The sequence below is a fragment of the Entelurus aequoreus genome, linkage group LG10 (genome assembly GCF_033978785.1).
Source record: "Entelurus aequoreus isolate RoL-2023_Sb linkage group LG10, RoL_Eaeq_v1.1, whole genome shotgun sequence".
NCBI classification, from domain to species: Eukaryota; Metazoa; Chordata; class Actinopteri; order Syngnathiformes; family Syngnathidae; genus Entelurus; species Entelurus aequoreus.
Window position 1 is genome coordinate 70,410,739 of NC_084740.1, and position 27,812 is coordinate 70,438,550.

A 27,812-nucleotide genomic window follows, 5' to 3' on the forward strand; every position below is an offset into this window, starting at 1 on the left:
TGTACATGGTTTAATAGTATTGTTGGTCTTCTGTCTATCCTTCCAGTCAGGGGTTTATTTCTTTTGTTTCTATCTTCATTTGAGAACGATGCTATCACGTTAGCTCAGTAGCTAAGTGTGTCACCGATGTATTGTCTTGGAGATAAAAGTCACTTTAAATGTCCATTTCGCGTGCTCGACTCTCATTTTCAAGAGGATATAGTATCCGAGGTGGTTTAAAATACAAATCCGTGATACACAATAGAAAAAGGAGAAGAGTACATAGTTCTGTAAGGTCCGGTTGCTAAGTTGCTAAATTAGCCCTAGCGTCGTTAGCAACAGCATAGTTAAGCCTTACCAGGCTGAGAATTTTTAACCGTGTAGTTACATGTACATGGTTTAATAGTATTGTTGGTCTTCTGTCTATCCTTCCAGTCAGGGGTTTATTTATTTTGTTTCTATCTTCATTTGAGAACGATGCTATCACGTTAGCTCAGTAGCTAAGTGTGTCACCGATGTATTGTCGTGGAGATAAAAGTCACTTTAAATGTCCATTTTGCGTGCTCGACTCTCATTTTCAAGAGGATATAGTATCCGAGGTGGTTTAAAATACAAATCCGTGATACACAATAGAAAAAGGAGAAGAGTACATAGTTCTGTGAGGTCCGGTTGCTAAGTTGCTAAATTAGCCTTAGCGTCGTTAGCAACAGCATAGTTAAGCCTTACCAGGCTGAGAATTTTTAACCGTGTAGTTACATGTACATGGTTTTATAGTATTGTTGGTCTTCTGTCTATCCTTCCAGTCAGGGGTTTATTTATTTTGTTTCTATCTTCATTTGAGAACGATGCTATCACGTTAGCTAGGTAGCTAAGTGTGTCACCGATGTATTGTCGTGGAGATAAAAGTCACTTTAAATGTCCATTTCGTGTGCTCGACTCTCATTTTCAAGAGGATATAGTATCCGAGGTGGTTTAAAATACAAATCCGTGATTCACAATAGAAAAAGGAGAGAGTGTGGAATCCAATGAGCCAGCTTGTACCTAAGTTACGGTCAGAGCGAAAAAAGATACGTCCATCACTGCCTCTCTACTCATTCACTGTAACGTTCCTCATCTACGAATCTTTCATCCTCGCTCAAATTAATTGGGTAATCGTCACTTTCTCGGTCCGAATCTCTCTCGCTCCATTGTAAACAACGGGGAATTGTGAGGAATACTAGCTCCTGTGACGTAACGCTACTTCCGGTACAGGCAAGGCTTTTTTTATCAGAGAGCAAAAGTTGCGAACTTTATCGTCGATTTTCTCTACTAAATCCTTTCAGCAAAAATATGGCAATATCGCGAAATTATCAAGTATGACACATAGAATGGATCTGCTATTCCCGTTTAAATTTAAAAAAATCATTTCAGTAGGCCTTTAACATGCAAATTAATAACATATTGGCTCTTAACTAGTCATTATTAAGTACTTATTAATGCCTTATTCGGCATGGCCTTATTATAACCCTAACCCTTTAACCCTGGCCCTAACCCTAACCAAATAACTCTAAATTGAGGCTTTGTTACTTAGAATATGTTCCTCTTTACCATACCTGGCCAGGTATGGTAAAGATAAAGTCCTTTTTTTTTTTAAATAAATAAAAATAAAATAAGATAAATAAATTAAAAACATTTTCTGGAATAAAAAAGAAAGTAAAACAATATAAAAACAGTTACATAGAAACTAGTAATTAATGAAAATGAGTCAAATTAACTGTTAAAGGTTAGTACTATTAGTGGACCAGCAGCACGCACAATCATGTGTGCTTACGGACTGTATCCCTTGCAGGCTTTATTGATATATATTGATATATAATGTAGGAACCAGAATATTAATAACAGAAAGAAACAACCCTTTTGTGTGAATGAGTGTAAATGGGGGAGGGAGGTTTTTTGGGTTGGTGCACTAATTGTAAGTGTATCTTGTGTTTTTCATGTTGATTTAATTAGAAAAAACAAAAAACAACAACAAAAAACGATACCGATAATAAAAAAACGATACCGATAAATTCCGATATTACATTTTAAAGCATTTATCGGCCGATATTATCGGACATCTCTAAATTGTGTTTTTACTTGAGAATTGTTGGGTGTGACAAAAAACATTTGTGTGTGTTTGTGAAGTTTTTGGCAGCAATTTCACTCCGTAATTCAAGGATGCAACTGTCAAACTGCAAGCGGCATAAGACGTTACACGCCCTGCCAGAGGGGGCAGTGTTAGCAAACGCACGTCGTTGTGCGCATGCGCACTCAGGAGCCGCTACTGCTGCTGCTCACTGACAGCAGGCAGCGATGGCGGGCACCGCGCTCAAGAGGCTAATGGCCGAATACAAACGTAAGTACGAATGCAGTTCGCTAACATTGCTCTCGCTGTCACCACAAACGTTTTAATTAGCGTGTGCACTCCGTGTAACTCGGTAACATTTCAGAATGTTCAACGGAGACGTTTCTGTTTTACGTGCCAGTAGATGGAAAGTTGACCTGGACTGTGTAAACTTCATATATTTAGCTTGTTTTGCTAGGCGGTTCTCAGGCGAGTGTTTGGCTTAAACGTCACAATGATTAGTTATTATTGACTTACACCTATTCAGGAACTAATGACAATGTTCAGCTTAATGCTGAACTTGGTGATGATGTTGTGATGCTACTTTTCTGCTATCAGAGTCTATGGAAGTCTCACTGTTAGCATCTTAGCATGCTAGCCAAGATTTGGCCGGAAGTAACCTGTGTTTACCTGCGTGTGTTTACAGAGCTGACGCTCAACCCACCGGAAGGAATCGTCGCAGGTATGTTTTTTATTTTTTTATTTTTTTAAAAACCTTTTATTTATACATTTCAACATTTACAAACAGTTGAAAATAATAATCAAAGTAAGTACAAAAACAAACAAACAGTATTAAAAAAAACAGTACAAAACAGCACCAGGGGGTTGTAAATTCAAACTAAAATAGAATGCAAAATATATATATATATATATATATATATATATATATATATATATATATATATATATATAATAAACAAAGTGAAAAGCCATAGGCTCACTCAATCTCAGTAAATAACTTAAATTTGGAACACGGCATCATCGTTTTCACAGCTTTTTGGTTGCTACTCAGTGGCCTAGTGGTTAGCGCAGTGGTTCTTAACCTGGGTTCGATCGAACCATAGAGCAGGGGTGCTCACACTTTTTCTGCAGGCGAGCTACTTTTCAATTGATCAAGTCGCGGGGATCTACCTCATTCATATATATAATTTATATTTACTTATTTATGAAATATATGTTTTTGTTAACAAGTTAAAGGTGTTTAATGATAATGCAAGCATGTTTAACACATATAGTTAATATTGTTAATAAATTAAAGGTGTTTAATGATAATACAAGAATGTTTAATATATATAGTTAATATTGTTAACAAGTTAAAGGTGTTTAAAGATAATGCAAGCATGTTTAACACATATAGTTAATATCTGCAATGGCGCCCCATAATACACCTGCTATGAACCTGTTTTTATGTTTTATTTATTTTATTTATTTATTTTTTATCGTGTTCTGTTTGTGTTGTGTTGTGTTTGCTCGGTACTCGTATTATCTTTTAACCTGCCCATTGTACAGCACTTTGGCTAGCCCTGTGGCAAATTTTAAATGTGCTTTATAAATAAAGTTAATTTGATTTGATTGTTAACAAGTTAAAGGTGTTTAAAGATAATACAAGCATGTTTAACACATATAGTTAATATTGTTAACAAGTTAAAGGTGTTTAAAGATAATGCAAGCATGTTTAACACATATAGATTCCTTTCTTTCATGAAGACAAGAATATAAGTTGGTGTATTACCTGATTCTGATGACTTGCTTTGATAGGAATCAGACAGTGGTGCTGATAACGTCCGCATTTTCAAATGGAGGAGAAAAATAGTCCTCCTTTCTGTCCAATACCACATGAAAGTGGTCGGTTTTTGGCATCTTATTTGTCCAGCTTCCGTACTCATTTGTATACACTTTACAAGAAATACATTGGCGGCAAAATCCGTAGCTTGCTAGCTTGTGCACGCCAGCTTTCTGAAACTCTTATTTTGTTAGTGCAGGCAGGATGAAGCAGCGCTTTTATTGTGCAACTGTGCAGTCGGTCTTTGGAGTTTTGACGACAGGTACGGCGCCAGAGTCTGTTGAAATAAAAAGTGTTTCTCGCCTTCCTTTCTGTAATTTTTTCTTAATAATGAGCTGGCAGCAGCCAGCGTCACCTCACAAGACCCTCGGGTGCCGTGAATATCAATCAAGTGATGAAAGTGACGTCATAGTGAAGATTTATGATCGCTCATTTTTAGGACTATTTTTTTTAATGCTTGGCTGGCGATCGACCGGTAGCTCGCGATCGACATAATGGGCACCCCTGCCCTATGGGTTCGGTGAGTCGGCCTCAGGGGTTCGGCGGAGGTCAAAACACACCCGACTCATCGTGTAAATAAAAATTTCTCCCTATCGGCGTATTACGGATACGGCAACAGCTGACTGATTTGCAGGTGTGTAATTTGTTGTGAGTTTATGCACTGTGTTGGTTTTGCTGTTTGAACAAGGTGATGTTCATGCACGGTTCATTTTGTGCACCAGTAAAAAAACATGGTAACACTTTAGTATGGGGAACATATTCACCATTAATTAGTTGCTTATTAACATGCAAATTAGTAACATATTGGCTCTTAACTAGTCATTATTAAGTACTTATTAATGCCTTATTCGGCATGACCTTATTATAACCCTAACCCTAACCAAATAACTCTAAATTAAGTCTTTGTTACTTAGAATATGTTCCCTAGTGTCCAAAAAACTCTAAATTAAGTCTTTGTTACTTAGAATATGTTCCCCATAGTAAAGTGTTACCAAAAACATATAACTTTGTCTTGAATTTGAAAAAAAAAAACATTTTATTTTTCACTAAAGAAGGGTTCGGTGAATGCGCATAAGAAACTGGTGGGGTTCGGTACCTCCAACAAGGTTAAGAACCACTGGGTTAGAGTGTCCGCCCTGAGATCGGTAGGTTGTGAGTTCAAACCCTGGCCGAGTCATACCAAAGACTATAAAAATGGGACCCATTACCTCCCTGCTTTGCACTCAGCATCAATGGTTGGAATTGGGGGATAAATCACCAAAAGTGATTCCCGGGCGCGGCACCGCTGCTGCCCACTGCTCCCATCACCTCCCAGGGGGTGATCAAGGGGATGGGTCAAATGCAAAGGACACATTTCACCACACCTAGTGTGTGTGTGTGACAATCATTGGTACTTTAACTTTAACTTTAGAGGTAGAGAGTGTTTTAATGTAGTAATGTAATGTAATGTAAATCTTTTTTAAAGGCACAAAAAACAGGTCGGGTATTGAGAAACTTACATTTATGAATATAAAACTTAGCCAATAGTATAGGTTGCAAAGGTAAAATTCATTTTCCAATTTTTTTTCATACAGTGTAAAACCAAATATCACATCTTTAAAACAAAGCACAAATTTGTCATGAATGTTGTCCAGGATGAAGCGACAGATGCCCTGCCATAGTGATCGAGTGCTTTCACAAGTCCAAAACAGGTGGTAAACATTCTCTGGATGCATGTTACATAAGGTGCAGGTAACATCAATGTCCTTCTTGTATCTAACCATCACAGTCTTTACAGGGTAATAACGATGAATGATTTTAAAAGATATCTCTTTGACTTTGTTGGTAAGTAAATACCTGTTAGGAAGGGACCACGTTTTGACCCAGCAGATGTCATTCACAACATTATTCCAGAGCGCAATTACATAGGAGACAGACACACAATCATTTTGGAATAAGCTGCAGATTTTTCGGTTATTTTTCTGATCAAAGCAAAGTTTCCCTACAGGAGTGTCAAGTGGATCATTCACAATTTTTACAGCAGAAAGAGGAGATGAGTAAGCCTTGTACAACATAACAACACCTGTTGGAATGGCATCAAATACAATAGCAAATTGTTTGGGAGTGACAGGGACCTTAAAATGGTTGAAAAATTCTTGGTAATTAAAAAGTTCACCTTCCTTATTGAAATAGGTCCAATACAAGAGTTGTACTCAGAAATCCTGCTCCTCAAAGCTGTTAAGCAGGGTTTCTCAATTATTTTCCTTTTACGCCATACTTGCCAACCCACCCGAATTTTCCGGGAGACTCCCGAATTTCAGTGCCTCTCCCGAAAATCTCCCGGGACAACCATTCTCCCGAATTTCTCCCTATTTTCAGCCAGACTTAAGGCACGCCCCCTCCAGGTCCGTGCGGACCTGAGTGAGGACAGCCTGTCGTCACGTCCGCTTTTCCTTCATATAAACAGCGTGCCGGCCCAGTCACGTTATAACATCTACGGCTTTTGGAGAGTGCACAACTGCACACACAACAAGAAGGAGACGAAGCAGAAGAACCAAGAAGAGACAGTCATGGCGACGACGAGTGACAAAGAATAATATAGAACGAGGATGGACAATTCAACCCTCAACTCACTCCTTTCCTGCAAATTAAATTTCACAGATGCTGCCCATACCTACGCTCCTTCAAAGGCTGTGCTACTGGCTGCAAAGCATTGCACTTTCAAATACAGCAATGAGTAGAGGAGTGTTATGTGTGTGTATATGTGTAAATAAATGAACACTGGAATTCAAGTATTTATTTTATTTATATATATATAGTTAGATATATATATATGTATATATACAGTATATATATATATATATATATATATATATATATATATATATATATATATATATATATATATATATATATATATAAATAAAATACATATATATAGATATAGCTAGAATTCACTGAAAGTCAAGTATTTTATTTTATTTATATATATGTAAGAAATCCTTGAAATACAGGGAATTCTAGCTATAAATATACTCCTCCCCCTTAACCCCGGCCCCGCCCACCTCAATAGCCCCCCCACCCCTCAAATCTCCCAAATTCGGAGGTCTCAAGGTTGGCAAGTGTGTTTTACGCCTCCCTAGGAAGAAGAAAACATTTTGCGCCCCCCACAATCCCCGACTATAAATAATATAATTTGTTAATAGAATTGTTATAAATACACCTCTGCATAACTATCTTTTTTTTACATAAAACAAAAAAACGGGAAATATGTATAGATCAACTTATAACAAAAAATAACTTGATTAAAATATTTTTTTAGTTAACAAAAAACATTTAAAGTGCGTCAATTTTTCTGGGAAAAAAATACTTATTCAAACTATAACCTTTTTTTGACCGACTTGAGCCATATGATACTGAAAAATAAAATTAAAATAAACTCAATAAATAGTAATGAATTCAAATTGATCAGCAACATTAACTCAGGAGCACTATATGTAAAACTTTAACATACCAAACAAAAATGAATGCGACAAATTGTGCAGATTTTTTTTTATATAAATAAAAATGAGGAAGTCAAGATTAATGGCTACAATAAGCACGTTTTGCAGTGTAAGTGTGCAACTTTTCCAAACGGAGTGATACTGATGAAGCACACGCCCCCTGCTGTAAGCAACTGTTAGTTGTCAGACAGGTAATTACGTCTAGAAAGCACCGACTTAATATTTTCACCACCTATTGTAGAAACACGTTAAGGTCTTTGTCAAAATAAACAACAGCAACAATGGTTTGTAATGTAGCAATAAATGTTTGTGGAACCTTCATCCACCCACCATGTATTTATTACTTATTGTTTAGTTATGTTAGTACATGCTGCCTAGTGACAAAGTCATGTGTGTTATCCTGTGTCTTTCCAGGTCCAGCCAACGAGGAGAACTTCTTTGAATGGGAGGCGCTCATCATGTAAGTACTGTCAATTATTCTGCACTTGTGTGGCAGGCATACAGAGGATGAACGCTTTTCTCTCGTGACATGAACTACTGTGTAGACGGAAGTACAGTGGTACCTCAACTTACGAGCTCATTTCGTGCCACGACCAAGCTCGTAAATTTAAACACTGGTATCCCAAATCAACACCACCACCCCTTTTAAAAAAACAACTAACTTTTGAATACGGAATATTGTTTGAAAAATATTACAAAAGCATGTACTACAAATCGCTGCAGTAGTTTTAGTACATAGCGTAATGATATTGTTGATCATTTACCTTGGGGACAGACTTTTGTAGGTACAGCCCTACAGGCTGCTTTTCCGTCATGTAACAATATGAGCATAGTTTATGTTGCACACAGAGGTTCTTGAGTGACGGACCGGAGAGGACAGAGTTAAGATAGGATAAACTTTATTCATCCCACAATATAGAAATGATGTGGTTGCAGTGCAGATACAAAAAGTCCACAAACACTAAGGTAAAAAACACACGAAAACAAGAGGGAAAGAGCACATAACTGATGCAATCAGCTGCCACTTCAGCTGCACCATTTCTACATACAGCTACAAAAGTAAAACACAACGGAAAAAACAAGAAATGTGGAATAAATAATACACATTATTGTATGGAGGAGTGGGCCAAAATCCCTGCTGCAGTGTGTACAAAGGTGGTCAAGAACTACAGGAAACGTCTAACCTCTGTAATTGCAAACAAAGGCTTCTGTACCAGATATTAAGTTCTGTTTTCTAATGTATCAAATACTTATGTCAAGCAATAAAATGCAAATTTAAAAATTAAAAGTCATACAATGGGATTTTCTGGATTTTTGTTATAGATTCTTTCACTCACCATTGAAGAGTACCTATGAAAAAGATTAGACTTTTTCATGCTTCGTAAGTGGGAAAATATGCAAAATCAGCAGTGCCTCAAATACTTGTTCTCGTCGCTGTATACATTGACATTGTTGTATCGCCTAGCCCTAGATGAAAGTATAAAAAATGTTAAGCAAATGGAGTCCAAAAAATGATGTAGTGTCCTTCTGTATCGTTGCTGCGTCGATGACGGGGACTTTTACCACCAATAAACTTGTCGTGGTTGTCTGAGGTGTTTTCCGTCTACATGATGTCAGTGAAGGCGGCAATCGTGAACGTTTCATGTCAGTGTGTCCTTCAATTGAGCCTGATGACATCACTGTCCCATATCCCATCATTACCTGAGACGGTCCCCAGCTGAGAATCTTATTTGAACCACTAGAAAAATACTTTTCAAGATGAAAAACTTTTTTTTAAGACCGCAGCAGCATAACTTACTTTGTTACAGACGGCATAACTGTGAGCGTTGATTTTTGAGGGCCGGTATAGCTCAGTTGGTAGAGTGGCCGTGCCAGCAACTTGAGGGTTCCAGGTTCGATCGCCGCTTCTGCCAACCTAGTCTCTGCCGTTGCGTCCTTGTGCAAGACACTTTACCCACCAGCTCCCAGTGCCACCCACACTGGTTTAAAAATGTAACTTAGATATTGGGTTTCACAATGTAAAGTGCCTTGAGTCACTAGAGAAAAGCGCTATATAAATATAATTCAATTAAATTAAATTTTTAAGGTCACAGTTTGGTTAATTTTTGGTCCATTAAGAGAACAAAGCTGCATATCATATGACTTTTAACATGAAAAAACATTAACATTAATACATTTTGTGCATTAAACATGCCAAAACCAATCCAATGTAGGTCAAAATATGCAAAGTTATATGAACAAAACTTTCAAATCCCAGCTTTGTGTTGTAGATGATGAAGCAAATTATTATTATATCAATCAGTCAATCAAAACTGTATTTATATAGCACTTTTCATACACAGGTAAGTTGCAACACAACATGCTTTAGACTAATTTAAGGGGAAAAACACTCGCAGCATCATTGACAATAAAAAGACATGGCAATGATGTAGGAAAATGCCACCTTGGAGGCGTCTCCACTGGAGAATAACTAAGAATGTACATCATCTGAAAAAATATATAAAAATATTTTTAAATGTATAAATTAAATATAATTGATAATTGTTTCAATGTAATTATTAATAAATAAATAAAACAAACTAAGATTAGTATATAAAGCAGTAATAATAATAATTGTATTAATAATGAATGAAAAAAAATAAAAAATTCACTGCTAACTAAAAATGTCCCCTGAGCTGCACTTTGGACACCTTTTGTTTACAACTTTTCATTTTAGGAAAGTACAACGATGCAGCCCTGGCTTTTTCTCAGCACTGTCGCTAGCCATGACTCCTGCTAGCTGGACGATGGGCTGCGCGTTATTTGTTTTGCTCTTTTTTTGGAATATCAGTTATGATGCCTCCTGTGTTTGAGTTCCACTAAAGCAGTTTTTGTGGTTCTGGCCCGTGTCTCAGGGGTCCTCAGGACACGTGTTTTGAAGGCGGCGTCTTCCCGGCCGTCCTCACCTTCCCCTCTGATTATCCTCTCAGCCCTCCCAAGATGAGATTCACCTGTGAGATGTTTCACCCCAACAGTAAGTCTTGCGGACCACACCACTAAACAAGTCCCCACGCTGCTCAGTCACATGACAGGAAGTAAACAGGAAGTATCGAATTACCGTCAGTTGGCCTGTCAGGACCTGCGAGAGTGTTAGCGCTTTGATGAATGGAGAGGGCGCTGATGTCACAGTTGTCTGAGCACGCTCCGCACTGATTAGAGGACAGCTGGCCCATCATCATCATCATCGCCGCACACACCCTCTTATTTTTTACGTCTGGCGACGTGTGCCTGCATGATGTCACTAGACTCACAGCGGTCATGTGACACACAAAGTGGTCAAGAAGCAGCACCTTGAGCTGAATCGAGATCAAAGTCTCGACCTGTCGACGTGACAGTGCACACCTGAAAGCAGGTCTCTCGCCCGCATGACAGGAAGCCCAGACACTTATCAGGCCCGCATCATGTAATGGGTGTCTTCTTCGTGTTTGCAAGATATCACAATCATTGTGATGATTTGATTGTGGTTGCAACAACACCTGCACAGCAACATTACAACTGCATATATTTAAAAAACACACTATTTAACAAAGTCAGCAAAAAAATCTTAATTTTTAAGAATGTGCCATTAACGGCACTTTTGGGATATGTCACAATTAAGGGTTCAGCAATTCGACATTAATGACAAATACATTAATACAATTTGTCCTGGCAAAATTCATTTGTCGACAATAAATCGGTGACGTTATCGCTCGTGTTTTTCCAGACGGAAACAAAAAGCGGCGGTCAGCGTGACCAGCAGGGATGAGTACCAAATCTGGTACTTTTTGACACCGACCGCACTTAGCAGGTCCTGCCGGGCACCGATTCACGTAAAATCCAACTGTGCCATGTTGCGGTACCTCGGTTGCGCTTGACGTCGCGCCCGGGTGCCAGCTCGTTGCACTTCAGTACTTGCCGATCACTCAAGCAGCACTGAGAGCGGGCTCAGCCAAATGATAATGTTGCAATTTCCAATGCCAACAGAGAAACGGTCCAACGTCAGTAACGTAAGGCTCCACCTTTCCAAAAATATGCCAGCTGGATGCTAATATACATTGGCTTTACTATTGACATGCTGCTGATTAGTATTAATAAGTCAATATGATTTCAACACCTCCAAATGTGTTAATTTAAACTACAACTAAGATGCACGTTACAATCCGAAACATCTGGTGTGTAATGAGTACAATACTTAAGAGTATTAACACTTTTAGGGCGCAACAAAAACACACCAAATAATATACCCTACTGCTATCTGACGCCTTGGACTTGCAACTATAATTGCAACTTAATGCTATACTTGAGAGTGAGACTCATAAATGTGATAATGAAACAAGATACCACAACTGGACAGCGGTTATCAACTAATTTTTAAAAGGCACAATAAAAATGAAACTTTATTTATTCATCAAAAACAAATAATATTTATCAACAGATATAAAGGCACTGAACATTGGTACCGTTGAGCACCAGTATCGATTCCCAGGTGCCGGGAATTGATACCGTATCAGTTCAAATGTGAACGGTGCCCATGCCTAGTGACCGGCAGCAGCAGGAAGAGAAAATCGGCTGCTCATAGTTGAGTGTTGGCATTATTACTATTGTATTAGAGGGAGCATGCTGGCTGCTCTCTGCGCTGCCTGATCGTAGTTATCCCCCCGCTGCAGTCTATCCAGACGGCCGTGTGTGCATCTCCATCCTGCACGCCCCCGGGGACGACCCAATGGGTTATGAGAGCAGCGCAGAGCGGTGGAGTCCGGTCCAGAGCGTGGAGAAGATCTTGCTGTCCGTGGTTAGCATGTTGGCAGGTAGGTACCCCTTAATGGCCGCAAGCATTGAAAAATGACACGTCTCCACGGGAACTCATTCTCCCAACGACTCTTCACCCTCCGCAGAACCAAACGACGAGAGTGGAGCCAACGTGGACGCCTCCAAAATGTGGCGGGAGGATCGGGATCAATTTTACAAACTCGCCCAGAAGCTCGTGCGCAAGTCTTTGGGCCTTTAATCACGATGTCGTCGCCCAACACTGTGTGTGTGTGTGTGTGTGTGTGTGGGTGCGTGCGCGTCTGGAGTGAGTGTGAGAGGTTATGGACCAGCGGGCAAAAGTCACAGTGCAGATAAACGCTGTTTTCATACTACAAGTGATCATGCATAACATCATTGTTGACCCCCTGCCGCCCCACCCCCTACTCCACAGAAGGACTGACACAAGAACACGTGCACACCAAACCGCTCATCGCATCCACAGGAAGCGATGTCACATCATAGACCCTTTACTTGCTGGCAAGCAGCCACTGTTTATTTTTTGTTTCGATCGGCTGCTGTGTGACAAAACCAGGACACAATCAGCTGACACTGGCCTTTGTGTACAAGTTGGAACATGACCCAGCTCTCCTTTAACCTTGGCCCCGCGCGCCCGCCGTTTCAGTTAGTCAAGAAGCAAGGACGACCTGGAGCGGCCGTGAGCTGCTTGTTCCCTCAATGCATCTTGGGAGCTACATAATATTTACAAAGTGTGTGTGCGTGAACAAGGCAGGGCTCTGCTTGAGGCGGGGGAATTCCTGCCCTCCCTGATCCCACCTGAGAGCTGGTAGACAAGTGGCCTCTAGCTCGTCTTTTCATCTTTCTTGTCATCTTCACGTGACAACACTTCAAACGCTTGCCAAGCTGCACTCGCGCTGACGACAAAAAGAGGAATAAGTCAATACGTTTGGCGCTCAAAGAAATAAAGTGGATCACTTCCAACATCACACGTGTCATTTGTGCATTTTACTGCGGCATCATTTTTCTTTAGAATGACATCCTGGCGGGATTTCACCCTGTAATGAAAAAAAAATTGTGAAGTAGGCGACAGTGGATCCAAAGTAAGTAATGTCGATCTTTCTCTTGTTCATGATGTCAACTCCTGATCAAAATATAAGCAAAACAACAAATACAAACATTTAACACATTACACACAATGGCTTAATAACACACGTTTGTAACACTGTAATTAAACCATTAATAACAGATTGTTAAAATAACGGATGTCCTTGAACTGCACACCTTGATGGAAACACCCATCTCCTGCATCAGATTTGTTTGAAGGAGGCGGTTTGTGTACCTTTTTAGTGCCGCCCTGCTCTTTCATGTGAGTACAGGTGGAGCGAGCTTCTCTCACCTGCAGCTTGACTCCCTCTCTCTGCACTGGATCGAGCGTCACGCGGACACAAAGCTGCCAGGCGTGAAGACTGGAGAAGGGCCACTCAGCTTCTGCCCGAAGCAAACCATTCAACTCCTGACAAAACTGAGGAATGAAAGTCGGTAGCGCAAATGATGAGAACACCGCAGGAGACGACATATTTAGCACTGGACCACACATGATCATGATGTTTGCAGACCTGTGTGGTACCGCTGACTGATCCGTAGAGAACAAGGAAGATTTTGGACCAACAGCCCACCAAGGTAAGCTTGCAGCGATGTTGACGTACCGGGCCCTGCTTGTCGTCGGGGCATTACTCGCCTTCGCGGGCCAAAGTCACAGTTGGAGACCCTGCACAGGTAGCACATCTTGTACGACAAATTCACATACAATCGCCTAATTTGTGTGACGCTTCAAATTCAATCTGTTCCTCAACCAGACCTGCTGCCTCTTGACCTCCTGGCAAGAGTGTTGCCCCAACAAGGACAAGCCACACCCACTCAGGTATGACACAGGTGGGTGGGGAGGAGAGGCTTCTTGGACAATTAAATGACTAATGAAGTGACCGATTAGGTGCAGGTGGTACAGTCCCGGGGGTCCAGAGGTCTTCGCTTAGCTGGTGCTATGACGACGTCGCTGAGTTTTCCTGCCTCTCAAATCTTCACCAACTGTGACTTATTCCCTGCTGAGTTCTCCTTGGTCACTACTTTCAAGATGCCCAGACTAAAAGAGAAGGTGACCCGGATCCAGAGTACAATCTAGTTTGTCTCTCCAAGTCTGTCGTAGTGGTCTAATGTTACCTGGTCTGTTCCAGTCATGTGTTTCTGTTTCCCCTAGCATGTTTTGATATTTCCTGTGCTGGTCTTTTCCAGTAACTTCCTTTGTGCTCGTCCAGCTGTTTTTTCTGTCACTCTCCTGGTCTCATTGCTAATCCAACTCAACTTTCTCTCCGCTTCCAGAGGAACGAGTACATCTTCTCTATGGTGGGGGAGAAGGCAGACCCACTGTTGCTAGGGTTACGTGTTTCACAGAACTGCGTCCATTTATTGGTCAATTATCCTAGCACCGGGAGACGCAGTCTGATAAGCTTCCACGAGGTGCGTTTGGACAACAACCGCTGGCACACAATAGTGCTGGCCGTCACTGGACCGCACGCGGCTCTGACTGTCGATTGTGGACTGCCTCTGGAGCTGTGAGTCATGGGTCACAATGTCCGCTATGGCTGTCTTTTTTTTACCAAATATCTTGTTTCGCAGTACACAGGCGCATCCTTTCCCTGCCGCCTTAAGCACCAGAGGGTCCAGGGTCTTTATTGGCAACCGAAGGAGGAGAACTGGACGCTTCTCTGTGAGTCCGAGAGCTTCATACTTTGTGTTACTTTCTGTCTTCGAGCTCAACTTCCCACAATGTACCCGACCGACTAAGCTCTGAGTCGCAGCTCTGGAACTTCATGAGCCAATGGTTACAGGGTTTGCTACGTCAGCTGGTTCTACTGCCGGGTTCAGATGCCACTTCCAGGCTGTGTCCAAGCTCAGACCCCCACCTGGCCGAGCTTGTTGTCCCCCAAGTCCTTATGTCGACACCCCTCAAGTCGGACTGGCCTGGTCCAGTTTACCCGTACGGTGAGTACCCCAGCTTTTATGTCAGTGCTTCTCAATTGTCTGTGACGACCCACCTGGGGCACAACGTTTTTTAGATTCAGTACTGCTGTCACCAAGCTGCAGACTTGCCTATCGTTCTCACATGAATACTAAAATGTAGATTTTCACACATTCTGATGTGTTGACAAATGTGTTTTAAGTCTTGTGTAAGGACGTCTTGGTTGCAGATTGTGTGTTAAAGATGCCTCTCAGACTTGGTCATGAGGCTCCAAAAGCTCCTTCCAGAGTTAAGGTCATGGACATGATGTTCTCAACAAAAGGTCTTTAAGATGCTGAGGGGAAGCCTTGAACCTTCTCAGCTGCAGATGCTGTGTGTGATACTGATCATAATCCTTCAAGGGGAAGCTTAGTTTACACTCTGCTGTGTATATATTCTGTTTCATGCCACACAGAAGTGGACCACACGCATGCCAGGCATGCAAGGAATCTGGACGTAAGAGGAAGGAGAAATGGGGTTCAGCATATTGTTTAAGGACACCTTGACAATAGCCAGCAAGCAGACTAGCACCTCTTCAACAACTAGTTGGAATTTTTTTGTGAAACAAAGCCCAAGTCCATACAAACTGGGCTACTGTTGCCCCCCAATCAGATTCCCCCTCAAAGGGGCCCTTCCAACAGCCAAGTATAGATTGAAGCATGACGTTTTAATGGGGAAGACATCAATGTGTCTTGCATTCATGTTAGCGGCACGAGCTAGCAATTAAGATTAAAGATTAAGATTAAAGTACCAATGATTGTCACACACACACTAGATGTGGTGAAATTTGTCCTCTGCATTTGTCCCATCCCCTTGGGGAGCAGTGGGCAGCAGCGGCGCCGCGCCCGGGAATAATTTTGGTGATTTAACCCCCAACTCCAACCCTTTGTTGCTGAGTGCCAAGCAGGGAGGTTATGGGTCTCATTTTTATAGTCTTTGGTATGACTCGGCTGGGATTTGAATTAGTAGCGCAAGCTAGAAATTAGTAGGGCTAGCAATTAGTAGGGCTAGCTTGCGATTAGCAGCTTCAGCCCGCTAGCTTTCTTCTCCGGAATTGATTGATTGATTGAGACTTTTATTAGTAGGTTGCACATTGAAGTACATATTCCGTACAATTGACCACTAAATGGTAACACCCGAATAAGTTTTTCAACTTGTTTAAGTCGGGGTCCACTTAAATTGATTCATGATACAGATATATACTATCATCATAATACAGTCATCACACAAGATAATCACATGGAATTATTTACATTATTTACAATCAGGGGTGTGGAGGGGTGGGGGGTAGGATATGGACAGCAAGTAGTGGAGAGAGAGAGAGAGAGAGAGAGAGAGAGATCAGAAGGCATAAGAAAAAGTATCTGCATTTGATTGTTTACATTTGATTATTAGCAATCTGGGGATGCTGAACGGTATTACCAGAGTAGGTTTTATCAATTTTGTCAATGACAGTTTTACCATCATTTTAATTTGAAACAGTATTACTAACCATCAGGTTAGTAAAACAGCTAAATATTTATTTCATCTGACATCACATGGACAAAGATAAGACCTTCTGGAGGAAAGTTCTGTGGTCAGATGAAACAAAAATTTAGCTGTTTGGCCACAATACCCAGCAATATGTTTGGAGGAGAAAAGGTGAGGTCTTTAATCCCAGGAACACCATCCTACCGTCAAGCATGGTGGTCGTAGTATTATGCTCTGGGCCTGTTTGGCTGCCAATGAAACTGGTGCTTTACAGAGAGTAAATGGGACAATGAAAAAGGAGTATTACCTCCAAATTCTTCAGGACAACCTAAAATCATCAGCCCGGAGGTTGGGTCTTGGGCGCAGTTGGGTGTACCAACAGGACAATGACCTCAAACACACGTCAAAAGTGGTAAAGGAATGGCTAAATCAGGCTACAATTAAGGTTTTAGAATGGCCTTCCCAAAGTCCTGACAATGCTGAAAAAACAAGTCCATGTCAGAAAACCAACAAATTTAGCTGAACTGCACCAATTTTGTCAAGAGGAATGGTCAAAAATTCAACCAGAAGCTTGCCAGAAGCTTGTGGATGGCTACCAAATGCGCCTTTTTGCAGTGAAACTTGCCAAGGGACTCGTAACCAAATATTAACATAACTGTATGTATACTTTTGACCCAGCAGATTTGGTCACATTTTCAGTAGACCCATAATAAATTCATAAAAGAACCAAACTTCATGAATGTTTTTTGTGACCAACAAGTATGTGCTCCAATCACTCTTATCACAACAAAATAAGAGTTGTACAAATTATTGGAAACTCAAGACAGCCATGACATTGTTCTTTACAAGTGTATGTAAACTTTTGATCGCGACTGTATACTGTATACAGTATATATCGTGTACTTAACTTAACTCCACTTATAACTAAACCATGTCAATTTGAGGCCTGCTAGCTGAGGCACGGTTATTTAGTTCTTAATTTAATTGTATTTAATTGTATTTTTTTCTTCACTTTATTTGCTTTTCCTTATTGCTTTTTTCCTTTTTGTGTGTGTGTTTACCTTTAAAGATAAATAAAAATGAATCGAATTTGTTTTAAAAAAAAAAATTAAAAAAGATACCGGTATGGTGGTTAATATTAAAATATACCGACATTAAAGGGGCTGTTAGCAACATTTAGACCAGTGGTTCTTAACCTTGTTGGAGGTACCGAACCCCACCAGTTTCATATGCGCATTCACCGAACCCTTCTTTAGTGAAAAATAAAATGTTGTTTTTTTTCAAATTCAAGACAAAGTTATATGTTTTAGGTAACACTTTAGTATGGGGAACATATTCTAAGTAACAAAGACTTAATTCAGAGTTATTTGGACACTAGGGGAACATATTCTAAGTAATAAAGACTTAATTTAGAGTTATTTGGTTAGGGTCAGCGTTAGAGGGTTAGGGTTATAAGGGATGGCGTGGCGAAGTTGGTAGAGTGGCTGTGCCAGCAATCGGAGTGTTGCTGGTTACTGGGGTTCAATTCCCACCTTCTACCTTCCTAGTCACGTCCGTTGTGTCCTTGGGCAAGACACTTCACCCTTTGCCTCTGATGGCTGCTGGTTAACGCCTTGCATGGCAGCTCCCGCCATCAGTGTGTGAATGGGTAAATGTGGAAATACTGTCAAAGCACTTTGAGTACCTTGAAGGTAGAAAAGCGCTATACAAGTATAACTCATTTATCATTTATTTATTTATAATAAGGCCATGCCGAATAAGGCATTAATAAGTACTTAATAATGACTAGTTAAGAGCCAATATGTTACTAATTTGCATGTTAGTAAGCAACTAATTAATGGTGAATATGTTCCCCATACTAAAGTGTTACCATGTTTTTTTACTGGTGCATAAAATGAACCGTGCATGAACATCACCTTGTTCAAACAACAAAACCAACACAGTGCATAAACTCACAACAAGCTACACACCTGCAAACCAGTCTGCTGTTGCCGTATCCGTAATACGCCGATAGGGAGAAGTTTGTATTTACACGATGAGTCGGGTGTGTTTTGACCTCCGCCGAACCCCGGAGCCCGACTCACCGAACCCCTAGGGTTCAATCGAACCCGGGTTAAGAACCACTGATTTAGACAAATGCCTAGAGGGCGCCAACTTTCCAATGTATTTTGCACACATTATCCTGCCCTCTTACGGCTTCTTCTACGTAATGACGTAATTACGCACGTACATAAGACATGCACGTGCATTAGCTTTAGATGTTGTTAGCTAATTATAGCATTTTGGATAGCTACCGTTAGCTGTTGTTGAATGTTAATACTATCATACCAATATGACTGCAAATTGTTCGTTGCTTCTCATGGACTGCTTTTGTATGTGTGCATGCGCTCCCTGCGTGTACGTGTTGACGAGCGGGTGAGTGACAGCCGTAAACACCAATCATTTTATTCGGGCTGGTAAAAATGTTTTATTACATAAACTTTGTAATCGTAAAAAATATAGACAATTGTCAAACAAATATGTTCTTTTAAACCACTACTGGTAACATGAGCTAGCCCGTGGTGTTCTTGTTATATTTTTTGCTTTAAAAAATGTTACTTTGAGGAAGTTCCAAACAGCACTTTTACTGTAATTCTGGTATACCGCCCAACCCTAAGTTGTACACTAGCAACATGTATGTATGTTTGAACACGTATGTATGCAACACATAGTTACCCGCTCACTCCGACTCACAAATCCCCGTTGAATGAGAGTTAAGTGCAGCGGCTCTAGGCAATGAGCTAAAAGGCCTGAGTTGTCAGCTCATTGCCACACTTGCTGCCATCCACTACACCTGTCTGAAAGTGTTCAATGATGAAACTGTGTTTGATGTTCAGAGGCGGGGGCGACAGTGACGGCAGGGAGTCGTCCGCCATGTTCCCGAGCAGAAGAAGGTCAGCTGTGGTTTAATGTCCCGAGGAAAAGTGTCTTCATGTGTGATGGCGTTACCTGGAAAAGCTTTTTCGGTGGTGAGTACCATCAAGGAAGTAATGTACCTCGATCACCATGAAATAGTCTGCGTCACGGGACATTGTGACTCTATCGCTCGAGAATCAAGCATGCATGTCCGCAGGTCCTGAGCGTTTGGACTACGTGGAGGATTTCCAAGACTTGTTCACATTCTCCGAAACCTTCGACGTGGAAGTCTTCTCTATACCATCTGCAGGCCTCTTCTTGGCTGCTGCCAACAGGTGAGAAGACTTTTAATCACGGTTCCTGTGAACAGCGCTGTGAACTTGTGTTCCTCTTTCCATAGGGACTCTGGGCCCGGCTCGGGTATCTACAGGTGGACCAACGGGTCTTTTGGGCTTTACCAGAACATCAGCACTCAGGAGGCTCGAGCTTGGAAACATTTCAGCATCAACGGCCAGGTGAGCCACCATCTTGCATGCCGTTTCCGAGGTTAACATTCAGTGTGCCATTATTTTGCAATGTCACAGTCGTGCCACTTCATGCAAATACAACCAGTTTACGCTAATCATGCCTCGTAACTTTGTCCAATGCTCGCAACGACCTGTCTGCACATTTCGGCCAATCCAATTTGTCTCTGACAGGCGCTCAAACAAAGGCGCGCGACAGCTGTCAAATCAAATCTTATGTTTGTTTCTTGTGTAGATCAAGCAGGAGCGGCAACATCTAACAATTGATCAACTCTTTATTTGCTTAAACAGCAATATTTTAGTCCTCCTGCGTACCTTTGACCTACACATTCGCTTCCTGTCTATGGCCCTAAGCTTTCTGGGTAATGTAGTATATTAACATTCACTTCTTAGTTTACATGTATTCATATATTTATTAAACATTTATTTATCCGGGGTATGACAGTTAAGAACCTTTTTCCTTTGGCATTACTGATCGAGGGCTGCACAATTTTGAGAAAAAAACCTAATTGCGATTTTTCTCTCAAATAGCGATTTGATTTGCAATTTTTACATATTATACATACATGCATATGACAGCAAAAATAACATGAAAAAAGACATGTTACTTTTAGATTGTTGGAACACATTCTTGTCTTAAGGTCCCACACATTAGAACAATATGCCATAATTTACTTTCAAAAATATTTGGCTTTATGCAGACGGACTTAGAGCTTTTGTCTACATCAGTGATTCTCAAATGGGGGTACGCGTACCCCTGGGGGTACTTGAAGGTATGCCAAGGGGTATGTGAGATTTTTTTTAAATGTCTGTCAAAAAGAACTGTGAAAAGAAATGCAACAATGCAATATTCAGTGTTGACAGTTAGATTTTTTGTGGCCATGTTCCATAAATATTGATGTTAAAGATTTCTTTTTTTGTGAAGAAATGTTTAGAATTAAGTTCATGAATCCAGATGGATCTCTATTACAATCCCCAAAGAGGGCACTTTAAGTTGATGATTACTTCTATGTGTAGAAATCTTTATTTATAATTGAATCACTTGTTTATTTTTCAACAAGTTTTTAGTTATTTTTATATCTTTTTTTCCAAATAGTTCAAGAAAGACCACAACGAATGAGCAATATTTTGCACTGTTATACAATTTAATAAATCAGAAACTGATGACATAGAGCTGTATTTTACTTCTTTATCTCTTCTTTTCAACCAAAAATGCTTTGCTCTGAATAGGGGGTACTTGAACTAAAAAAATTTTTACAGGGGGTACATCACTGAAAAAAGGTTGAGAACCACTGGTCTACATCATGCTCTTAAACTGAAGAAATAACCAATATAAACAATACAGTGATCATAATGTAATGTAATCATAGTATATAATAATAATGCAAGTAACTATTTAAAAGGATAAACACTTTTATTCCTCATTACTGTAGAATTGTTTACCATCGTACTGTAATTGGAAGGTAAATAACTTTCCACTAAATAAAGAAAGAAAAAAATAACATGGATTCTCATTTCTGTAAGCAAATAATTAACTTAAATATTGAATTATAAAAATTTGTCAGATGGTCTTTTTTTGTTTCCATCATGTGATCTTGGCATTCTCATTTGTCTGTGTTGAAAGGATCATATTGCCCATACAAGATGAAGCTGAAATATTACCACAACGGGACATTTGGCTTTGTAAACATACAGTATTTTTTCCTCGTAATGTTGTTTGTTGCTCAAAAAAGTTAATTATGTCTTCTCATTCATATACGTTTCAAATGTTCTTTTAGTCAGACAATATTTTTGGTGTACTGGATGGAATTTTTACCTGACAAAGACATGCACCTGGGGATAGGTTGATTGGCAACACTAAATTGGCCCTAGTGTGTGAATGTGAGTGTGAATGTTGTCTGTCTATCTGTGTTGGCCTTGCGATGAGGTGGCGACTTGTCCAGGGTGTACCCCGCCTTCCGCCCGATTGTAGCTGAGATAGGCTCCAGCGCCCCCCGCGACCCCGAGGGGAATAAGCGGTAGAAAATGGATGGATGGATGGATGTTTCGACTGTCACCTGCAGTCTTCTTCAGAAGGGTCACCTGACCACTGTGATGTGTTGCTTATCAGCTGTTCTTATAAGCGTGGCCAACAATTCTGATTGTCAACTATGTCACTCAAATGCCTGAGGAAAAAAACCCTCTTATTATCAACCTCAATGTCGATTAATCATGCTGACCTAGCAAAGAGGCAGCATTTGTATGTTAGAGATGTTGAAGTGGGATGATAATCTCTCATCATCCTCTAATTTACCAACAAAAATTACTGCTGAATATTCGCTTTCAACAGCTCACAAATGCTCTTACCGCACAGGGGTGAATGTGTTGGAGCATAAATGAATGTTTAAGATGGACAAAGACTTTTGAAGTGTAAAACATAGACAGAGAATGTCTGAGACTTGTGTACGACAGAGCAGACAACGAACAATAAGGAATCCTGTATTACTGTTTTTTTCTGTAATTATAAGTTATTATTATTTTTAGTTATAATACATTATAACAATGCGGTAATTTGATGATGAACTCTGAGTATGTGCTTTTACTGCCATCTAGTGTCTTCTTCAAAGCCTATTTAGTATAAAACGAGTTTAACATCAATACAGTATTTGTTTTCCAAGTTTTGTTGACATCCTGTGCTTTTTGAGGTTAAGGTTACAAGGAACACTTTGAACATTGATAACAAATTCATCAAATGAAAAGTGAATTCAATGATATTGAACGAAATGAGCCTCAAAACGTTTGCAACTTTTAGAGAAAAATGCAGCGAATTTTAAATCTGTTTCCCAAAAAAAGCCCGCAAAATCCTGGAGGGACGGACCATATCCTCGGTTAAATAATTTAAACATTACCTTCTCCTCAATGACAAACGTCACCTTGTCCGCCTTACCTCGTAACTTGTTGGACGCTAACGCTAGCTAAAGGCATGCTGCTAACCTCAATTCTCCTGAAGGCAGCAGGTGTTACTTTGATACAAAATGAAGGAATGCTATTTACATGAAGATAACAAAGGATGTTGAGGTGGAGCTTTGTTGGCGGCCTCAGCCTTTGAGCAGGCTGAACGTGGGCGTGTCCTTTCTCCCGCCATTGTACCGCCGCCACCTGAGCACACATACACGGACAATGTCGACATTGCGGCACAGTGTGTCCCGATTGGCTGCTCTGATAGCGTTGAACCCTTGTTTTCAGGCGTCAATAGAACAGATGAGGCAGGACCCTCCCGTGTGTCAACCAGAGACGCGGCACAGTGTTCTTGTATGCGCCTGTGTCAACAGTGACGTCTGTCGGCAGGTGAACACCCCGTTTTCTCCGCCCTTAGTCTTTCCTCGTGGTGGCCAACTCAAGGGAGGTGGAGCCGGAGCTGTCCGTGATCTATCGGTGGAATGGGCGGCGGCGGCGTTTTGTGCGCCATCAGACATTGGAGACTCACGCCGCTGTGGACTGGGAGGCTTTTCACATGCACAACCACAGCTTTCTGGTGGTAGCCAATCACAGACGAGGTCAACAAGAAGTAGACAACCTGTCAAACTATTGAATTCCGTTGACTCTTGGGTCCGGCAATGACATGAAAACAAATGTCTCCGTCCAATCCGCAGCCAGAGACTCCAATCACAACATCAACAGTGTCATCTACAGGTGGAACCCAAAGTCCAAGGTAGGGTTTGTCCGGATCTGCTCTATACTTCCCTTTGCTGCTTTCTTTTCTGACGTTTTACTGTCAGCTCTTTGAGGTCAACCAGACCCTGTCCACGTCAGGAGCGTACGACTGGGAGTTCTTTACCATCGGACCGTACCACTTCCTCGTGGTCGCCAACACTTTCAATGGTCAGACCACCGCCATCCTCTCCACCATTTACGTCTGGCTGGACGGATGTTTCCAGTCCTTCCAGAACATCCCGGTCAGTACTGGATTGTTCTGTTCACGGTCATGACCTCCCATGTTTACCTTTGACCTTCTTGTTCTCGCTGCAGACGCTGGGTGCCACAGACTGGGAGACATTTGAGATAGACGGCAGGTTCTTCCTAGCTGTTGCCAATAGTCAGAAGGTGTCCGAGCGCAGCCCGAGTCTCTACAGCATCAACTCCACCGTGTATGAGCTCAGCACCATCACCTGGAACTTCATTCGCTTCCAAGACATCCTCACCCACAGGTGTGTGGTAAGATTTCCTAGGAACTTTTTCTACTTTTCTTGAATACTTATAACATACAGCCCTGGTTCTTCTCAGCGCACTGGACTGGGAGTTCTTCACTGTGGGACAGGAGAAGTTCTTGGTAGTGGCCAACTCTCATGATGGCAGGTCATACACTGTGAACAGCGTAGTCTACAGGTGAATGCTTCCTGTTTGTTGTTTGCCACGGAAGCCCCCCTGTCCTGGTCTTCATATATCTGTGGTTGCAGGTGGCAGGGCTATGAGGGATTTGTTCCTGTCCACACCCTGCCCACGTTCGGCTGCAGGGATTGGGAACACTTCATTACAGACAGAGGCTCATTCTTGGTCTACTCCAGTGCCACCTCCAGGCTCAGCAAGGTGTTCAAACTCAGGACTTACTGACTGCCTCGTGCTCTTGAGAACTTGTCCCAGACCATCCATCCGTCTTCGATAGCTTATCCTGTTCAGGGTTGCAGGTGACCTTTCCTAGCGCACTGTTATCTAAAGGCGGACTACGCCCTGGACTGGATGCCAGTCAATCAGGGAACACGTAGAGACAGACAACCATTCACACCTTCAGTCACAGAGTCTGAGAAGGAACTGATCCTACTACTCTATCAGTGACAATTTCCAGCTCTCACTCAAAACCAATATCAGCGCTAAGCTATCCCCCGTTATCTCACGTTTGAACATGCTTAAAACATCGTAGCTAATGCCTGGATTATTCCTCCTCGTAGTCACTGTGCTATCCTCTCTGGCGCCGTCTTCATCTTTTTACATATTTTTATCAGGGTTCAGAGCGTGTCGTGCAATTCTTCGCCGAAACCCTCTGTTTTCTGGAGAGTTTGGTGAGCAACCATGACACTCGTCGCCTGTTTAGCTTGTTAGCTACCTTCGTTGTAAGCAATTAGTAGTTATTAAATATAAATGGAGAATGTTACTAGAGTGATAATAACTAATTGATATGTTACAACTGTCACTTTCGTTGCAAATGTTGACCCAAAATCGAAGGACAAGGCGTTTGCAAAGTTGAGCCGCTTGCCCTGTGAACGAGTCACACAGGAATTATTGTTCTAAAAGCCGACCGATCACAGCGACACGCTTATATATTTTTTTGAGGTGCTTGTCAATCTACTCAGGAGGGTTTAGTTGGAGTACCGGCATAGTGTATTAGCACAAACCAGTTTAAGCTTAAATTTGTGTTATCGGTAAATAGTAAAATTTTTCAGACCACAAACTGCCTTTTAGCTATGCTAACAGCTCACTAGTAGCAGCAATAACTATTTATATTGATATGTATATTTTAGCTAGAAGGTAAGATGTTAATTTGTGTCTTTATTATGAAAGCTTTTTTTTGACACTGAATTTTGTGAAATTAATTTTATACATTAAATTTCATTGAAAAAAATTAATTACTAGAATGTGTGTGTTTAAAAATTCAGTGAATAAAACTTCACGGTTTTTAAAATTTAGTGTAAAAAAAAAAAAAAATCAGGGTAAAACGGTTCAGTGATTAAAAATGTGCTCCTTTAAAACGCAAGATCCACTTCCAGTAAATTAAAACTGAAGCAATCGGTCCTGTCTCAAAACCCGCCAATGTCACGTGACATCGGTTTTAAGAAGAGGCAGGTTTTGCAGTGCTACACGCCGTGAAGGTTGCTGTGCATTAGTGAAAAGAATCCCAAGACTCCGCAAAAAAAGATAAAAGCTGATCGCACGATGGTACAAACACACACAATAATGACTGATACTAAAACTTTATAACAGACCATCTCAAAAACGGATTGAACTTCATTTTTTTACTAAGCTACTCAGAATGTACACAAAAATACAGCATGTGAGATTTACAATATTATCTATGAACAATAAAACACTAAATATTGAGAATATATAAACGTTGCCCCTCTACTGCAGACCACCTCCTTGAGCAACATCTTTTACAATCGAGCAAGAAAAACAAACACGCCGAAACATAAACCCAAAAGGTCAAATAATACATCCACATACTCGATATATCACTTTTCTGCAGAACTTTATTGTAGACATCTGTCCCCGTTTGACACTCGCGTCTCAGGCTTGTGTCTGTGTAAACCAGCCCCGCCTACTCTGTCCCATGCTTCGTTTGCATGGAAAATAGCTTCCTATGGTTACCGTAGTAACCTGTATGTCACTCAAAAGTGCAGATTCTAACCACTGGAATAATTTCTATAGTTTGGAAACATCCAGCGGGCCATGTTGAAATGTTTATGATGTTGTATTATTTCCAAGTAGCCCAGGTAACTGCTTTTTTAATGCTGTTTTGTAAGTCCTGTGTAGCGTGACCTCAAACCTGACACCTCATTGGCTGCTTCTGAGACAAGATCAGCTTCAGTCTTAATTTGCCGGAAGTGGGTCTTGCGTTTTGAAGCAGCAAATTTTTTTAGCACTGAATTTTTTTACATTGCATTTTTTAACAGACACATTTTGCAAACAAAAAAAAGTTTCCATGAAATTATTAGTATAATTTGATGTAAAAAAAAAAAAAAAAACTATTGCAAAAAATGTCAGTGTCAAAACAAGCTTTCTCAATAAAGACACATGTTAACCTCCAATGTAGGGCAGCGATGCTGATTATGGAGCTAGGATGCTAATGCTGCATCCAGAAAACTACCTCCCACCAAGTGTCTGACAAACTTAATTTATTTTCATAATGTGTAAAATCAGTTACTAATGTACAAAACATACATTAAATAAATGTTTATTATTTATATTATACTGTATACTCAACACGTCATGGAGTCATAACCTGTCAAATCTGTTACTAATGTACAAAACAAACATTAAATAAATGTTTATTATTTATATTATACTTTATACTCAACACATCATGGAGTGTTATTCTCTTTTTCTGTATTCGTTAAGCCTGTTTTGTTAAGAAATGTTCATCTTATACTTTGCCTTCAATGGAATTGAAATGTTTCAAAATTGACCACGTTTACTGCAGCCTCATTTTTTTTTCTTACCTTTCCATCTTTTATTTTGTCCAAAGTTGCCGTTGTCATGGAATACTTGCCCGAGGGATGATCACATTAATTAAATGAATGACACGCTTCATACAGATTTTTAATAACGGGTTGTAATAGAAGTGAAATGATCCAAAAGTAACACCCACAGCACAGCTCACTCACCCGCGAACATTTGTGTCATTTAATTAATTCTGATAATTAAACACAGATGCTATAGTTACCTGACATATTATATTTAGTATATATTCACTATTTACTATTTTCTATAGGAGTATTTTTCCACATACTAACATGGCCCAGAAGTAGAACCCAGTGAACAGTCCAGTCCTTCTAAAACATGGCCTGGAAATGATACCCAGGTAACTGTCCGGTCCATCAAAAATGGCCCACAAATGACACACTGGGAATAATCCTGTCCATCAAACATGGTCCAGAACATTTTAGTCCATCAAACATAGCCCATAAATGATACACAGGGAATAGTCCGGTCCATCAAACATGGC

The 27,812-nt window shown here is 40.6% G+C and overlaps 2 protein-coding genes and 1 long non-coding RNA gene across 4 annotated transcripts; 2 read left to right on the forward strand and 1 right to left on the reverse strand.

Moving 5' to 3' along the window:
- The first annotated feature begins 2,248 nt into the window (after window positions 1-2,248).
- Window positions 2,249-13,155, forward strand: LOC133658991 (ubiquitin-conjugating enzyme E2 G2). The gene is made up of 6 exons (XM_062061573.1): window positions 2,249-2,353; window positions 2,769-2,804; window positions 7,802-7,847; window positions 10,282-10,400; window positions 12,073-12,213; window positions 12,301-13,155. The coding sequence occupies exons 1-6, from the start codon at window positions 2,311-2,313 to the stop codon at window positions 12,411-12,413; spliced, it is 498 nt and encodes a 165-aa protein (XP_061917557.1). The 5' UTR covers window positions 2,249-2,310; the 3' UTR covers window positions 12,414-13,155.
- LOC133658992 (uncharacterized) lies at window positions 12,619-13,938 on the reverse strand. Of its 2 annotated transcripts, none has more exons than XR_009827581.1 (3): window positions 13,789-13,938; window positions 13,569-13,694; window positions 12,619-13,227 (listed from the first exon to the last, which is right to left on the reverse strand). It is a non-coding gene; the product is annotated as an uncharacterized LOC133658992 (long non-coding RNA). The 2 variants fall into 2 exon arrangements; XR_009827582.1 differs by having other exon boundaries at window positions 13,512-13,694.
- Window positions 13,939-14,015: 77 nt separating this feature from the next.
- Window positions 14,016-27,208, forward strand: LOC133659224 (thrombospondin-type laminin G domain and EAR repeat-containing protein-like; the record flags this gene model as incomplete). Its single annotated transcript, XM_062061960.1, has 15 exons — window positions 14,016-14,093; window positions 14,163-14,324; window positions 14,549-14,781; window positions 14,846-14,936; window positions 15,058-15,211; window positions 19,574-19,705; window positions 19,810-19,927; window positions 19,993-20,107; window positions 23,342-23,407; window positions 23,472-23,652; window positions 23,749-23,807; window positions 23,875-24,051; window positions 24,125-24,303; window positions 24,380-24,481; window positions 24,553-27,208. Coding segments are annotated over 15 exons (2,001 nt in total), but the record flags the coding sequence as incomplete, so codon positions are not given.
- Window positions 27,209-27,812: the final 604 nt, after the last annotated feature.

Coding starts and splice junctions, on each gene's coding strand:
- LOC133658991 (XM_062061573.1), top strand. CDS start 2,311: ATGGCGGGCACCGCGCTCAAGAGGCTAATGGCCGAATACAAAC. Junction 2,805..7,801: donor ACCGGAAGGAATCGTCGCAG/GTATGTTTTTTA, acceptor GTGTCTTTCCAG/GTCCAGCCAACGAGGAGAAC. Junction 10,401..12,072: donor TGAGATGTTTCACCCCAACA/GTAAGTCTTGCG, acceptor CCCCCGCTGCAG/TCTATCCAGACGGCCGTGTG.